Source organism: Ursus maritimus, unplaced genomic scaffold (assembly GCF_017311325.1).
Source record: "Ursus maritimus isolate PB19 unplaced genomic scaffold, ASM1731132v1 scaffold_30, whole genome shotgun sequence".
Classification (NCBI taxonomy): Eukaryota; Metazoa; Chordata; class Mammalia; order Carnivora; family Ursidae; genus Ursus; species Ursus maritimus.
In genome coordinates this window covers 7388803-7404602 of record NW_024425564.1, presented here as the reverse complement: position 1 = coordinate 7404602, position 15800 = coordinate 7388803, and the positions used below count along the sequence as shown (strand labels likewise).

The following is a 15800-nucleotide window of genomic DNA, read 5'->3' as shown; positions in this document are numbered from 1 at the left end:
GACATGTGCACACCTAACTAGTTTAAGCCTGCTAGGTTGCAGGCAGACACTACATGTTTCAAGCAGCTCTGGGAGGAGCACATGATGCATTTATCAAGGGGTGTGAGGGTCAAGTGACTGGAGGCTTGGGTGCTGATGGGAATTTTTTGCCTTGAGATCATGGGCTATTTAGTGATAAAGATGTGGGGGACGCCTGGGTGGCTCAATGGGTTAAGCATCTGCCTTTGGCTCCAGTCATGATCTTAGTCCCAGGATTGAACCCCACATCAGGCTCCCTGCTCAGTGGGGAGTCTGCTTCTCCCTCTGCTCCTCCTCTGGGCTGGTGTTCTCTCTCGCTCTCTCTCTTAAATAAATAAATAAATAAATAAATAAATAAATATCTTCAAAAAATGATAAAGATGCGGAAATCCCGAACTAAGATGGTAGGCAAGATGGTTGGTACTAGAACAAATAATATATACATAGGAAGGTAAATCATCCAAGTGTCTTCAAAGAGCAAAGTCCATTGAGTGAACTTCTGAAAAACAAAGAAGTTTTTAATTTAGATATATTATGGTCTCAGTATTGCTTCCTGAAAAGAGGAAGATGTTTGTAAGTGTTGGTAGAATTCTGTGAAATCATAAGAACCTGGAAAATAGGAAAATCAGCTGGATAGAGGCTCAGAAGACTCTCATCACAATGGAGTGTTTATTTCTTGTAGAAAAAGATTCTTGGCATCACCCTCTTGAAGGCCTCTTTCATATCTTTATTTCTAAGGCTATAGATGAGGGGATTCAACATGGGTGTGACGATCCCATAGAAGAGGGAAACCATCTTTCCCCAGTCCTTAGAGGTGGATGAAGGTGGTTGTAGGTACATGTATATGCCTGTTCCAAAAAAGAGAGACACCACAACCATATGGGACCCACATGTCCCAAAAGCTTTCCGTCGTCCTTCTGCTGACCTGATTCTCAATACTGCATGAGCTATGAAGCCATAGGAAATGAAGATCAATGTCACTGGAATTAGAAGAATTAATACACTAAAGAAAAAAAGCTCAGCCTCGATAGGCTTTGTATCGGCACACGACAGCTTGAGAAGGGCAGGCACCTCACAGAAAAAGTGATCCACTTCTTGGTGACCACAGCGTGGCATGTTAAGGGTCAAGGAAGACTGCAACACTGAGTTACTGAAGCCAGTGAGCCACGAGAAGGCTACCACCCTCAAGCAGAGCCAACGGTTCATAACAACTATGTAGTGCAGGGGTCTGCAGACCGCCACATATCTGTCGAAGGACATGACAGCCAGGAGGAGACACTCAGTAGCACCCAGGGCTAGAAAGATAATGAGCTGGGCCACGCAGCCACCGTAGCTGATGGTCTTTTTGTTGCGACAAATATTTACCAACATGTGAGGGACTGTGCTTGTCGTATAGCACAGATCTAAGATGGAGAGATTGGTGAGAAAGAAATACATGGGTGTGTGAAGTTTGGGATCCAGGACGCACAGCATCATGATGGACACGTTGCCACAGACGGTGACCGTGTATGATATTAGGAGGAGCACAAACAGAGGCGTTTGTAGCCAGGGCTTGTCTGAGAAGGCAAGTAGTATAAACTCTCTCGGGGAGCTCTCGTTAGCCCAGTTCATGATGACTCACTTATTTTTCATTCCTAAAAAATATAAAATAGAAAAGTAATCAATAGATAATTATTGAATACTCTTATTGGAACTGAACTAATTTTGATTATTATAATGGATAATTAAACACCAAATAAAATTTATAGCCAATTAAATGGAACCTGGTGAAATACAGTGTGATTCTTTTAGGTTAGAAATCAGTTCTGTTTTTTGCCAATGATCGATTTCCTTTATGAGGTAGATCATTACTCTGAAACGACGAAGTACGTAACCCCATGTGCAGAGGGCATAGACGATTGTAAGCGCTCAAGACATTCAGTTCCCCCTTTTCTTACGTGTGCACAAAAATCTTCCGGTGAGTTTTTAGAATATTCTCCCTCTCTTAAATGACAGTTATGCGTGTCCTTTCCCACAAAGAGCCATCACGGTCCTAGATGCTTTGATTCAAGCAGTAAAATATGGCGACATGATTTACAGTGTTAACCACAGGTGAGAACTGCCCACATCTTCACACATCTTTTTTTTAAACTTTTATTTAAATTCCAGTTAGTTAACAGACAGTGTAATATTAGTTTCAGGCGTACAGTGTAGTGATGGAACACTCGATACACTACCCAGTGCTCATCAGGCCGAGTGCCCTCCTTCATCCCCATCACCTGTTTAACCTGCTGGTCTAATCACGATTGACTGACATGTGACAGGCACGACAAACAGCTGCAGCCTACATTTCATTGCTGCTGTGACTCAGTGACCATAGATAATAGCGTAGCCAGTAGTGGTAAGGCCAGGACTTAAGGGCGATTCTTTTTTCTGTACCATATCCCCCCCCCCAAGTATACAGAAAGCACAGCAAGCTTGACTACAGACCACAAATTATCAAGTTCATTTTCCTCCATCTGTGGAAGTTCTCAGGTAACTTCATGAGACAACCCAAGTACTTCTAAGTTTCTTCAATCTGCTTTGTGTTTTTAAATGCAGGTCATTACCAGGACTTACACCGTTGGAATTTACAAGCACAAAAATAGTGAGTGCTGCTGGACAGAGGCTGGGGCACGGAAGAAAGAAGGTAGCGACAAAGACGGACCTACCTTACACGGGGATGGCACACTCTTCCGGAGGGAGAGGAACAGGCTGCCGGAACCCGCACCAGCATGCGGAGAGACAACGTTAGCCCCTTCCAGGGCGCCTGGGGGCTCAGTCAGGGAAGCGTCTGACTCTTGATTTCCGCTCAGGTCGTGATCTCAGGGTGGTGAGATTGAGCTCCATGCTGTGCCTGCTTAGGATTCTCTCCCTCCGCTCCTCTCCCCTGCTTGTGCACACACTCTGTCTCTCAAAAAACATTTAGAAAATATTTTTGACCGCTTCCACTATATGTGGGCTCAATTTCAGCTTTCTAGCAACACATATACATTATTCCTTGATAAATAACAGCAACACACCTTCAGTGGAAAAATGCAAGAGGATATGAGATTTGACTGTTGTTGGTATGCATGTAAATCTAAATTTTTCACAGGAAAAATGATGATATATAAAGATAAAAGACAAGTGCCAGATGAAAAATGTGCAGTGTTTATGTCAAAAATGGTTACTATTTTAAAGCATAAAGAATTATTACATAGGGCCCCTGGGTGGCTCAGTCAGTTAAGCGCCTGTCTTCGGCTCAGGTCATGATCCCAGGGTCCTGGGATTAAGCCCTGCATGGGGCTCCCTCCTCAACGGGGAGCCTGCTTCTCTCTCTCCCTTTGCCCCTCCCCATGCTGGTACTTTCGCTCTCTCAAATGAAAATAAACAAATAAACAAATAAATACATAAAATCTTTAAAAAAGAATTATTACATAATAATTATGAGACAAGACAAAAAATCCAATTAAAAGTGAGCAATTGACATAAATAAACAACTTGGGGAAGAAAAAATATGAAGCAAAATTGGAAATAGAAAAGATACACAACTTTTCTGTCATTAAAGAAACAGAAAATCAAAACAACAAGGAAATATCACGTAATCTATTCATTTGGTAATGTTAGAAAAAAATCACCTTTAAAAGTTAGCTGTTAGGAATACAGCCTCTGGACCTACCACCCGCCCACGTATCATTTCCGGGCTGTGTAATCCTGAGCACGCTAGCGAACATCGTTTTGCCACCTTTAGAACAAATGCCTGCGCTGATAATAAGAGTTCCTATGAGGTCGTGAGCACACTCAGTGAGTGTGAGCTACTCAGCACTTAGAACCTCGTGGATATCAATCATTATACTAATCACTAACATAATAATGGAACATCACCTCCGCATGGCACGCACATCAGAAGGCAGATGACCAAGTTTACTGTTGGTGGTGCCAACGCTAGTTGTAAGTTTATATTCTAATGGGAAATGATTAAATATCTATGCCATATTTTCTTTGCTTCCTGCACTATACTGAGAACATAGTTTCCAGGAAATGGAGGTGGAATCAATGGCTAGCAGGCGGTACTGGCTTATCTGAGGGTGTGGGCCATCACAGGACTCTATTCCGCATCTGTATTTTCTTCTATTTTTTCACATCTTCTGCTCTCCCCATGTTTTGTATGGCAGTGGGGTCCACTCATTCTGAATCCTCTTTTCTGTTATCAGAAAATGGACTCGTCCCTTGACGAGCACACATTCATCCCACTGTCATCTTACCTCTCTCCTATTTATATATCCTGCGCTAATCAAAAGAAATTGAAATGCCACTATTTCATGTTTTTCTTAAAAACACCCCACTGACAGTTTTAATGAATGGAGATATGATGGTCAAATGTGCATTCTAAAGGGTGAGGTGATAAGCAGGGTGGTTTGAATCACTGAAAATACTCGACATCTATTTTAAGATTCCTAGGGAACAAACTGAACACTGATTACTTCACCAGAGGCAAGAACACAGGTGAAGTGACCAAGGGACGGAATCCCCTGCTTCAGCCCTTTACTCACCTTTCTTCCAAGTGTCAGAGACATACCTGTGCCTCTCTGTGCGCCCAGTTTCTGAGACATGGTCGACAAATGCGATGCCTCTCTGAGCTCTCAACCTTTGTAACATTCTTATTCAATGCCCTATTGCCCACAGATTGGGATGACATTAGCGTGTAACCTGGGCTGCGTTATGAACATGCAATATGAGAAAAGTCCTTACAATGAAATAAAAGTGAGTTATACATATGTCTTCTGTCACTGCGGCATGTTTGATTGAGGCAGGCTCTGCTCACCAGGTTCCTGGTGGGGTTTACAGAGAGAAGCTCACTGCACAGATCAGCAACACTGGCAGAGGCACGGAGAGAGGGAGTCCCTTTAAGAAAGGGCCAACTATCCCTCCATGCGGTGTCCTCTATCTTAGCCCTAGGGATTCCAGAGTCCCTCAAGTTTAATTGGTCGTTGTGTCCAGAGAGGAAATAATGAGCTCTGTCCCCAGCTGCACTGGCGGGGTAACACAGGCACACAGGTGGTTCACAAATGTTAAAGCCACGGGGAAGACAATAGTCACGAAACATAAACCATGAAAGATGAGTTTGGAGGTGTTTACTCAGGAGAGCACAGGGGTGAATGGACTTATAGCCCAAATTCCTTTCACACAGTCTCATGGTCAAAGAGTAGTCCACTCATAGAGTATATGGAAAAAAGTATTGCTGTTGTTCGTTGAAGAATATAAATACATTTAGTCTATACTGTTAGTGATACACAGCTTAAGTAACCGTATCGAGCAAACCCGCGACTTTAAAACCCCACGGGGTTTAAGCTCCACTGGTTGCATGCACTCATGAAATTCACCCCCTCTCATTTTCCAAGCCAATGGCTTTGGGAAAATGCTCTTCTTGTGCATTCCCTTGTGTTCTCCTCTCTCTCTTGCCCCTTCTTTCCACAGCACCCGTGATCCATTTGTCCCTTAAACCCCATCTCTGCCCTTCCTACTTTCTTTGATGTGGCCACTTCTCTCTCTTTTGTTGTGGAGTTTGTTCTGTCAGTCATCTGGTCAATTGGGTGCTATTCAGGATGATTTGATATTTATCTAGTTGTGTTCTTTGGACAAGATGAGCCGAGGGTCCTCCTACTCTGCGGCCGTCTTGCCCCTCCTACCCTGGAACATTCTCTTAACACACGATTTTTTTTTTTCCCAGTGAAAGCTTATATCTTAGAAATAAGTAATTCAGGAAATTTTCTTTTTTTATTTGAGAAATTTTCTACTTACAATTGATTATCACCATAAAATAAAATGGCAAAGACATGTATTTATTTATTTTTTATTCCAGATTTTTTAATAATAATTTTTTATTATGTTATGTTAGTCACCATACAGTACATCCCTGGTTTTCTATGTAAAGTTCGATGATTCATTACTTGCGTATAACACCCAGTGCACCATGCAATACGTGCCCTCTTTAATACCATGTATTTAAAAACATGATGTTGGCAAGAATGTGGAGAAAGGGGAACCCTCTTGCACTCTTGGTGGGAATGCAAGATGGTAAAGCCACTCTGGAAAACAGTATGGAGGTTCCTCAAAAAGCTAAAATTAGACCTACCTTATGACCCAGCAATTGCACTCCTAGGTATTACCCTAAGGATACAAATAGTGATTCTAAGGGACACCTGCACCCCAATGTTTATAGCAGCAATGTCCACAATACCCAGCTATGGAAAGAGCCCAGATGTCCATCCACAGAGGAGTGGATAAAGAAGATGTGGTTGGGGCGCCTGGGTGGCACAGCGGTTGGGGGTCTGCCTTCGGCTCAAGGCGTGATCCCGGCGTTATGGGATCAAGCCCCACATGAGGCTCCTCCGCTAGGAGCCTGCTTCTTCCTCTCCCACTCCCCCTGCTTGTGTTCCCTCTCTCGTTGGCTGTCTCTATCTCTGTCGAATGAATAAATAAAATCTTTAAAAAAAAAAAAAGATGTGGTTCATATATACAATGGAATATTACTCAGCCATCAAAAAATATGAACTCTAACCATTTGCAATAATATGAATGGAATTAGAGGGTATTATGCTAAGTGAAATAGTCAATCAGAAAAAGACAGTAATTATATGATTTCACTCATATGTGGGATTTAAGAAACAAAACAGAGGATCATAGGGGAAAGAAGGGAAAAATAAAACAAGATGAAATCAGAGGGAAACAAACCATAAGAGACTCTTAATCATAGCAAACAAACTGAGGATTGCTGGAGGGGAGGTGTGTAAGGGGATGGGGTAACTGGGTGATGGACATTAAGGAGGGCACATGATGTAATAAGCACTGGGTGTTATATGCAACTGATGAATCACTGAACTCTACCTCTGAAACTAATAACACACTATATGCTGATACATTGAATTTAAATAAAAAATAAAATAAAAACATCTACACAATGAATACTAATATGGACCCTAGCAAGACACTTCAGAGTTCTCCATTTGTATTGGATATACTGACCACACATTAGTAATAGCAAACCTTTATTAAGAGCTATTCTGCATGAGGCACTCACGGCCAGCAACAGTCTTGCAAAGAAGCTTTAAAGACTAGGAAATTGTGGCTCAGAAAAGCTAAAGAAAATACCTAGTATCTCATAGTTGGTAAGTCACAGGAACAGGTGCTGCACCTGGATGTGTTGGAGACAAAATCCACATTCTATAGACAAAAGCAACATCCTTGAACAATACAGGGGTTAAGGGTGTCCCTTTACAAAAAATTGTAATTTTTTGTTTAAATTATTGATTTTTTAATTTTTATTATAATAATTTTTTTATTATATTATGTTAGTCACCATACAGCACATCCCTGGTTTTTGATGTAAAGTTCGATGATTCATTAGTTGCGTATAACACCCAGTGCAATATGCAATATGTGCCCTCCTTACTACCCATCACCAGTCTATCCCATTCCCCTACCCCCTCCCCTCTGAAGCCCTCAGTTTGTTTCTCAGAGTCCATAGTCTCTCATGCTTCATTCCCCCTTCTGATTAGCCCCCCCCTTTCTTTATCCCTTTCTTCTCCTATGGATCTTCCTAGTTCTTATGTTCCATAGATGAGAGAAACCATATGATAATTGTCTTTCTCTGCTTGACTTATTTCACTTAGCATTATCTCCTCCAGTGCCATCCATGTTGCAGCAAATGTTGAGAAATCGTTCTTTTTGATGGCTGAGTAATATTCCATTGTATATATGGACCACATCTTATGTAAGTTGGTACAGCCACTCTGGAAAACAGTGTGGAGGTCCCTTAAAAAGTTAAAAATTGAGCTACCCTATGATCCAGCAATTGCACTACTGGGTATTTACCCCAAAGATACAGACGTAGTGAAGAGAAGGGCCATATGCACCCCAATGTTCATAGCAGCACTGTCCACAATAGCTAAATCGTGGAAGGAGCCAAGATGCCCTTCAACAGATGACTGGATTAAATTATTTTTTATTGAAGTATAGTTGATATACATTATTATATTTGTTTCTGATGTAAAACATAGTCAGTGATTCAACATTTCCATACATTACTCAGTGCTCACCTTGGTAAGTATAGTTACTAGCTGTCCTCATAAATTACTACAATATTTTGGTTATATTCCTTATGTTGAACTTTTCATCCTCCTGACATTTATTTTATAACTGGGACCTTGTACCTCTTAAACCCCTTCACCTATTTAACCCATCCTTCTCCCTCAGGCAACTACCAGTTTGTTTTCTGTGTTTAAATCCATTTTTGTTTGTTTATTTGTTTTGATTTTTAGATTCCACATATAATTAACACATGATTTTTACAGCTATATAACATTTTTATAAATTATATGTATTTATGTAATCTGTATTTATGTATTTTGGCATCATTTTCCTACTATTAAATATTTGCATTTTTTGAATTTATCTGTTTATGCTATAGATCATTCAGAACAAAATTCTTTCAATATCTTACCTTCCTCAGATTGTTTATCAGAGTGGAATTAGTATTAAAAAATATTAGTATATGCAACACTCATTCCTAATTAGCTTTGAACAGAATGCAACTGGTTGGACATTAATTATCATAGAAAAGTAATTTTAGACAAAGGTTATGGAAGAGAAGTGTAGAAGCAGAAACTCTACAAGGCACCAAAGAAACATATATCTGTTTTTCCTATATTGGTTTCTTTTATGTCCTGTCAATTTTAATACTGAATATTGAATTATCCTCATAGCTATACAGTTGCTTTTATTTTCCTATGTTCTTATTTTACAGTCCCAAGGACTCAAGAGTGGTAACCCTCATCACCTGTCCATCTATGTCACTGGTCGGTCTATTGAAAAACTAGATCTTGAATGATGACAACAGATCATCACAACTCATACAAGTAGTAGCCCAGTTGAACAAGCTGGTCTAGATATGTCCCCTTGATAGAGCATATTAACAAGGTGAAGGGTGTTTGATGTGCAGGGCTTGACTTGGTGACTAATTTTTTTCATACTTATCAAGAAAGATGGTCATGGGTGCCTGGGTGGCTCAGTCAGTCAAGCATCTGCCTTCGACTCGGGTCATGATCCTGGGGTCCTGGGATCTAGTCCAACCTTGGGCTCCCTATTCAGCGGGGAGTCTGCTTCTCCCTCTCCCTCTGACCTTTCCCCCACTTGCACACTCGCTCTCTCTCTCTCTCAAATAAATAAATAAAATCTTAAAAAAAAAAAAAGATGGTCAAAAAGAGTTTACAATCACTTGGAGCTGACAATAGTGTACATTATCCCAGTGCCATTTTAACACTCTCACTTTCTGTCACAAAATACACTGAAGAGGAACTAAGCTAGCTGTACATTTTGAAGGGTACACACTGGTTGTCTGTATCAAGCACACTGCACTAGTCAGGCGATATGAGCAGGAAGTGATTAATGTGGATGGTTTTGATAAGACACATGTGTTCTTGATGGCAAATGAGAAACTATGAAGATTTAGGAACCTGACACATCAATATGGGTTTTATTCATTCATTCATTCATTCATTCATTCATTCATTTTTAATTTTTTATTATGTTATATAAGTCACCATAGAGTACATCATTAGTTTTGATGTAGTGTTCCATGCTTCATTGTTTGTGTATAACACCCAGGGCTCCATGCAATGTGGGTTTTAGATGTTTGCTGGTCTGGGGCATTATGGGACATCTTGTTCAAAGTGTAAGACACTGTTGCTTTATGAATATCCTATCATTAAAAAGGAAGCAGAGTGCCTGGCACGCCTCTCTCTGTCTTGTAATAAGCATATTTGACACTAGGGAATATTGCTCCAGTCCATTACTGGTAATGCAGAAGGCTCCAGCTTGGAATGGGCTTCAAGGCAGGTCTACACTACAGTCTAAGTCACCCTGAACGCTGAGGCATACATTTTGTAAGGCCTTATGGTTGTAGAGGTTTAACTTCTGGTTAAGTAAAAATAGCATCGGGATATGGCAAGTTTATGGAAAAACAAAGCAAAGCCCTTAAGTTTTTAGGAAAACCCTGATATTTGTATCAGAGGATTATACACCTTTTGAGACCTGATTTAAGATCTAAAGTAAATAAAACACAACTTCTGACCTTCCCACTAAAAAAAAAAAAAAAAAAAAAAAAGATAAAACCCCTGACGATCAAAGGTCAAAGCACCATGCAGCCAAAATCACCCCTTGAGAGCTGGGCACTCTCTGACCCACAACTCAGCAGATCAGTGCATACAGCAGCAATCATGGTAGCAGGGCATTGGCACATCCAGGACTGAGCACAACCATGACCAGAGAGCAGGAGAAAACGACATGAGCCTGTAGCTCAGACCACGCTTTCCATCAGTTTTGCATAAATGTCTCTTGCTCAGATCACAGCCATGCGGCATGGGAGAACACTTCCAACCAGCTCACAGAGGAGGAAGAGGTCTGAGTGGGTTCCATGACTAGATCATCATGGTATGTGTGTGACATGGATGTGACGGAATATTCAGACTTCCTGCAATTTCTAGCTCTTTAGATCTGATTAGGATGCTGTCATCAATGTAGATGAACAGTTACATTCTGTGAAACATCAAGATGGTCAAGATCCCTACAGACGGGATTTTGTCGGAAGGAGTTAACATAGCTCCAAAGAGAGACAGTGAATGAGTCCTGTTGTTTTCCCCACATAAATGTAAATTGCCTTAGATTATCTTTACGAATGGGGATTAAAAAGGATACATTTGACATATCAACCACATGCCAGAGCCTATACTAATATTTTCTGGTTAAGGTTCTACAACTGATACACCAGCACATTTGGGGCAATGATTTGTTACGATCAAGGTAACCCACTTTCATTTGCCTTGGTAAGTCTGGTTTCCGTAGAGGGGACCCATCATCCTTTACTCTTCATCAATTATGCGTCAAAGGCATTTTCTCTAGGATACAATATTGTTTCTGATCTTGGCTGATGAAGGGCAGTTTTTTTAATTCAATTTTTTATTTAAATTTTAGTTGATTAATATATATGGTAAAATTGGTGTCAGGTATAGAATTTAGTGATTCATCACTTACATACAACGCCCAGTGCTCTTTCATATAACCCAAGTACCCTCATTAATACCCGTCACCCATTTAGCCCATCCCCTGCCCACCTCCCTCCATCAACAGTTTGTTCTCTATAGTTAAGAGTCTCTTAAGGTTTGATTCCCTCTCTTTTTTCCGCCTTCCCCTATGTTAATCTGTTTTGTTTCTTAAATTCCACATATGAATGAAATCATATGGTATTTGTCTTTCTCTGACTAATTTGCCTAGCATAATACACTCTAGCTCCATTCATGCTGTGGCAAATGACAATATTTCATTCTTTTTGATGGCTGAGCAATATTCCTATATATATATATATATATATATATATATACCACACCTTCTTAATCCATTCACCAGTCAATGGGCAATGGGCATTTGGGCTCTTTCCATAATTTGGCTATTGTTGACAATGCTGCTATAAACATTGGGGTGCATGTGCTCCTTCAAATCAGTATTTTTGTGTTCTTTGGGTAAATACCTATTAGTGCAGTTGCTGGGTCATAGGGTAGCTCTATTTTAAACTTTTTGAGAAGCCCCTGTACTGTTTTCCAAAGTGGCTGCACCAGTTTGCATTCCCACCAACAGTAAGAGGATCCCCCATTGCTCGTTGACATCTGTTGTTTCCTGTAGTTTTATGGAATTTTCTTTGGCTCCTCCTCCATTAAAGCCTCAATGAGGGCATTCTTCCAACTGCTAAGTATATCTACCCCCACTATGCATTCAGGGACCAGAGAATACGTAGGGTAGACCCACAAACCCACTGGACTAAGTGTCAGTTGGACGTAGGCCAGGACTCCAGTTGTAACCACCACTCTGACAAGGCAATATGATGACATTTTTGTGTGCTCTGCCTCGTATGTGTCAACAATAACTCCATATTTAATGGCCCTCAAACTTTTGGTCTCAATACTTGTCTTTACTCTTGTACAGCTATTTTGGTACCTGGCCACAGATGATCTTGAGGAAATATCATGTGGAATATTTATTATGTACCCTTGCATTGGCATTGCAGAGTTCTTCCTCAAGGGACTTGCCTTTCCCTTTAATTGTTAGCATCTAGGTCTGAGAATTAGCTTCGACACGGAAGCTAAGGGAAGGATGACTGTTTTCCATTGTAGCTCCAATTGCAAACCTGCACCTATACAGTCAATTAGTCTATGACAAAGGGAGGAGGAATATTCAATAAGGAAAAACAGTGTCTTCAAATGATGCTGGGAAAACTGGTCAGCTACATGAGGAAAAATGGAACTGGACCATTTTCTTACACCATACACAAAAATAAACCCCTAAAGGATTAAAGACCTAAATGTGAGAACTGAAACCACAGAAGTCCTAGAAGAGAATACAGCAGTAATTTCGTTGACATCAGCCATAACAACATTTTTCTAGATGTGTCTCTTAGGACAAGGGAAATAAAAGCAAAAATAAACTATTGGTGCAAATGTTGGGTAATCGTTCTTTCTGATGGCTGAGTAATATTTCATTGTGTATATGGACCACATCTTCTTTATCCATTCGTCTGTTGAAGGGCATCTCGGCTCCTTCCACAATTTAGCTATTGTGGACAATGCTGCTATGAACATTGGGGTGCATATGGCCCTTCTCTTCCCTAAGTCTGTATCTTTGGGGTAAATACCCAGCTGTGCAATTTCTGGGTCATGGGGTAGCTCTATTTTTAACTTTTTGAGGGACCTACATGTTATTTGCCAAAGAGGCTGTTCAAGGGGGTGGGGGGTGGGGGATTGGCATAGGCCAGTGATGGGTATTAAGGAGGGCACGTATTGCATGGAGCACTGGGTGTTATATGCAAACAATGAATCGTGGAACACTACATCAAAAACTAATAGTACTGTATGGTGACTAACATAATAAAATTTTTTAAAAAAATAAACTATTGGAACTACATCAAAATAATAAGCTTTTGCACAGTAAAGGACCATCAACAAAACGAAAAAGCAACCTGAAAGATACTTGCAAATGGGAGAAAGATACTTGCAAATGATATATCTGATAAGGGCTTAAGATCTAAAATATATAAAGAATTTATACACATCAACAGCAAAAAAAAAAAAAAAGAAAGCAATAAAACAAAAACAAAAACAGAAAAACGAGTATCTGATTAAAAAGCGGGCAGAGAAGCTGAACAGACATTTTTCCAAAAAAGACACACAGATGCCAACAGACATATGAAAAGATGTCAGCATCACTAATCACCAGAAAAATTAAAATCAAAACCACAATGAGATATCACCTTACATTGCCAGAATGGTTAAAGTCAAAAAGACAAGAAATTACAAGTGTTGGTAAGGATTGGAGAAAGAGGACACTCATGCATTGTTGGTGGGAATGTAAATTGGTGCAGCCACTATGGAAAACAGTACCGAGGTTCCTCAAAAAGTTAAAAATAGAATTATGATATGATCCAGTAATTCCACTATTGGGTATTCACCCAAAGACAACAAAAACACTTTCTTGAAAAGACGTATGCACCTCTATGTTTACTGCAGCATTATTTACGATAGCCAAATTATACAAATTATAGAACAACCCAATTGTGCATCCATAGATGAATGGCTAAAGAAGATAGATAGATGATAGATAGATGATAGATAGATAGATAGATAGATAGATGATGATAGATATAGATGATAGATAGATAGATAGATAGATAGATAGATAGATAGATAGATGATAGATCTCCCTGTGCTATTAGAACTGGATCCAGAGTTCCTTTCCAGCAGTTTAATTCCTAAATCTTGAAAGAGTGTCCCCACGTCTATGAGTTCCTACATCCAGCTTTATATTGTTTCTCCCCTTAGAGTCCCTGATGGTACATGTTAGCTAAGTCCTAGAGATTTTAGAATAAGCTATTTCCTCTGATAGCAGGGACCATAATCATGGCTCTTGAGGTGCTGAGTAAGGGCAATGAGAGATTTTGAGAAGGACTGTACCATCTTTACATTATATCCAGGCAAGTGGAGCCTACTCTCCTCTAGCAAGATGTGGGAGACTCCTTCCACAGTTTGGAAGTTTCAGAGAAATCTGGAAGTTCATGTTTTTAAGGTGCAGCTGAACAGATACTCATCACCCCAGGTCTCATTGTCTGAATCCTTCCCCATTGGTGTCTTTGCTTTAGCATAAAAGGTCTGTTGAGACTGTTTTGTCTCCCTCGCAGACTTGTGGCCCAGCAATTAAGTCCTGGGTTCGATTTTCAATAGTCTTCCCTATGTAGCATATAGGAATTTACTTTGAAGCTTCCACGAAGCCTATTTTGCTTTTGTAGCATTCTCTAAGTTAGCACTCTCAAAGTGTGTCCCTGGACCTGCAACGTCATCATCACCTGGGACCCTGTTTGAAATGCCAGTTCTTGGGCTTCACCCCACACCTATGGACCCAAGAACTCTGTGTAACAAGCAGTTTGAGAACCACGGCCCTGAGTCGATAATTGGTTGAGTGAAGTATACTATTCTTTTTCTTCAAGGCTCCTAAGACAGTCAATGAAAACAAGCAAAGTTAATAAAAGTCTAAGCATCACTATCCCCACATCCTTCCAGGGTTAGATGTACCATATGCCCCAGTGCTTCTCCTCCTCCATGTACCTCCTCCCAAGCCACACCAGGTAAGACCATTCATTAGTGATGCTGATGTTAGAGCATGCCAAGCATCACCACTATTCCGTTTGCCCCAAAGTAATGAGAAGTTTCTTGCAGTCTGACTGGTGAGTGATGCCTTCTCCTGAAAGGTCTTCTCCTCTTGCAACTCTGCCCAGGTGCCCTAAAAACAGAGCTTGAGAGAAGAAATTAGGTTCAAACACTTGATTTAGGAGGTAATTTCATGAAGAAGGAGTGAGGGAAGCAGAGTGAGAGAGATAAGAAAGCCAACCAACATAAGGGTGTAGGAGCCAAGTTGTGCAAAATGTGAGCTCAGTTCTCCCAGGACCTCCTGAAAAGCATACAGGAGGTATGCTTCCTCTTGAAGGAGGGTTGCTGGAACATTTTCCCACTAATTACCATCCTGCCTTGTTTGAAGATTTCCCCGAGGGGCATTAAATCTCTTATGTTTCTGGGTGGCACTTGTCTATGTGCCAGGTCGGCTCCCCCTGTGTCAGATACAGCCTTGCAGCAGACAGGGAAGACATATGCAGCACGCTCGAGGTGGGTCACTGACAGGGTGTGTAAGACGAATCTAGCTCACACGGAACTGTCACTGCAGCTCTGCTGAGATCAGCGGTGGGATGAGGGAATGCGCTGCACCGGCAGCAGAGACACCCGCCTCAGAGGTGAGATGTAAATATTGTAACCATTACATTTCACACTGGCCATGACAGGAATCACAGTGCACCGGGTCTCAGGAAAAACTCCTCCAGATACTGTTCTGACAGGCAGAGGAGGTGAGCTAAGAGAAAAATCACAGGGAAAATTGGTATTTCAGGGAACAAGACAAACGTCAACAGAAGCAGTGATGAAGAGAATTCTTGTATTTTGTGTAGTAAACACTTAAACTAAGACTCTCTCCTCCCACCCATGAACTTTTGGAGAATAGTTGATCTGGATGGAGATACAGATGCACAGATAAGGATATAAGTAGGTATAGACATCAGTACCAAAGAAAGGGAGAAAGAAAGAAAGAAAGAAAGAAAGAAAGAAAGAAAGAAAGAAAGAAAGAAAGAAGAAAGA

The 15800-nt window shown here is 40.7% G+C and overlaps 1 protein-coding gene across 1 annotated transcript; it reads right to left on the bottom strand.

Annotated features, from left to right (window-relative positions):
* Window positions 1–687: 687 nt before the first annotated feature.
* Window positions 688–1629, bottom strand: LOC103681942 (putative olfactory receptor 2B3). Its single transcript, XM_008711504.1, has one exon. The coding sequence runs from the start codon at window positions 1627–1629 to the stop codon at window positions 688–690; it is 942 nt and encodes a 313-aa protein (XP_008709726.1).
* Between the last annotated feature and the right edge of the window lie 14171 nt (window positions 1630–15800).

Bases quoted from the DNA above. Each gene is read 5' to 3' on its own strand.
- LOC103681942 (XM_008711504.1), bottom strand. From the start codon at position 1,629: ATGAACTGGGCTAACGAGAGCTCCCCGAGAGAGTTTATACTACTTGCC.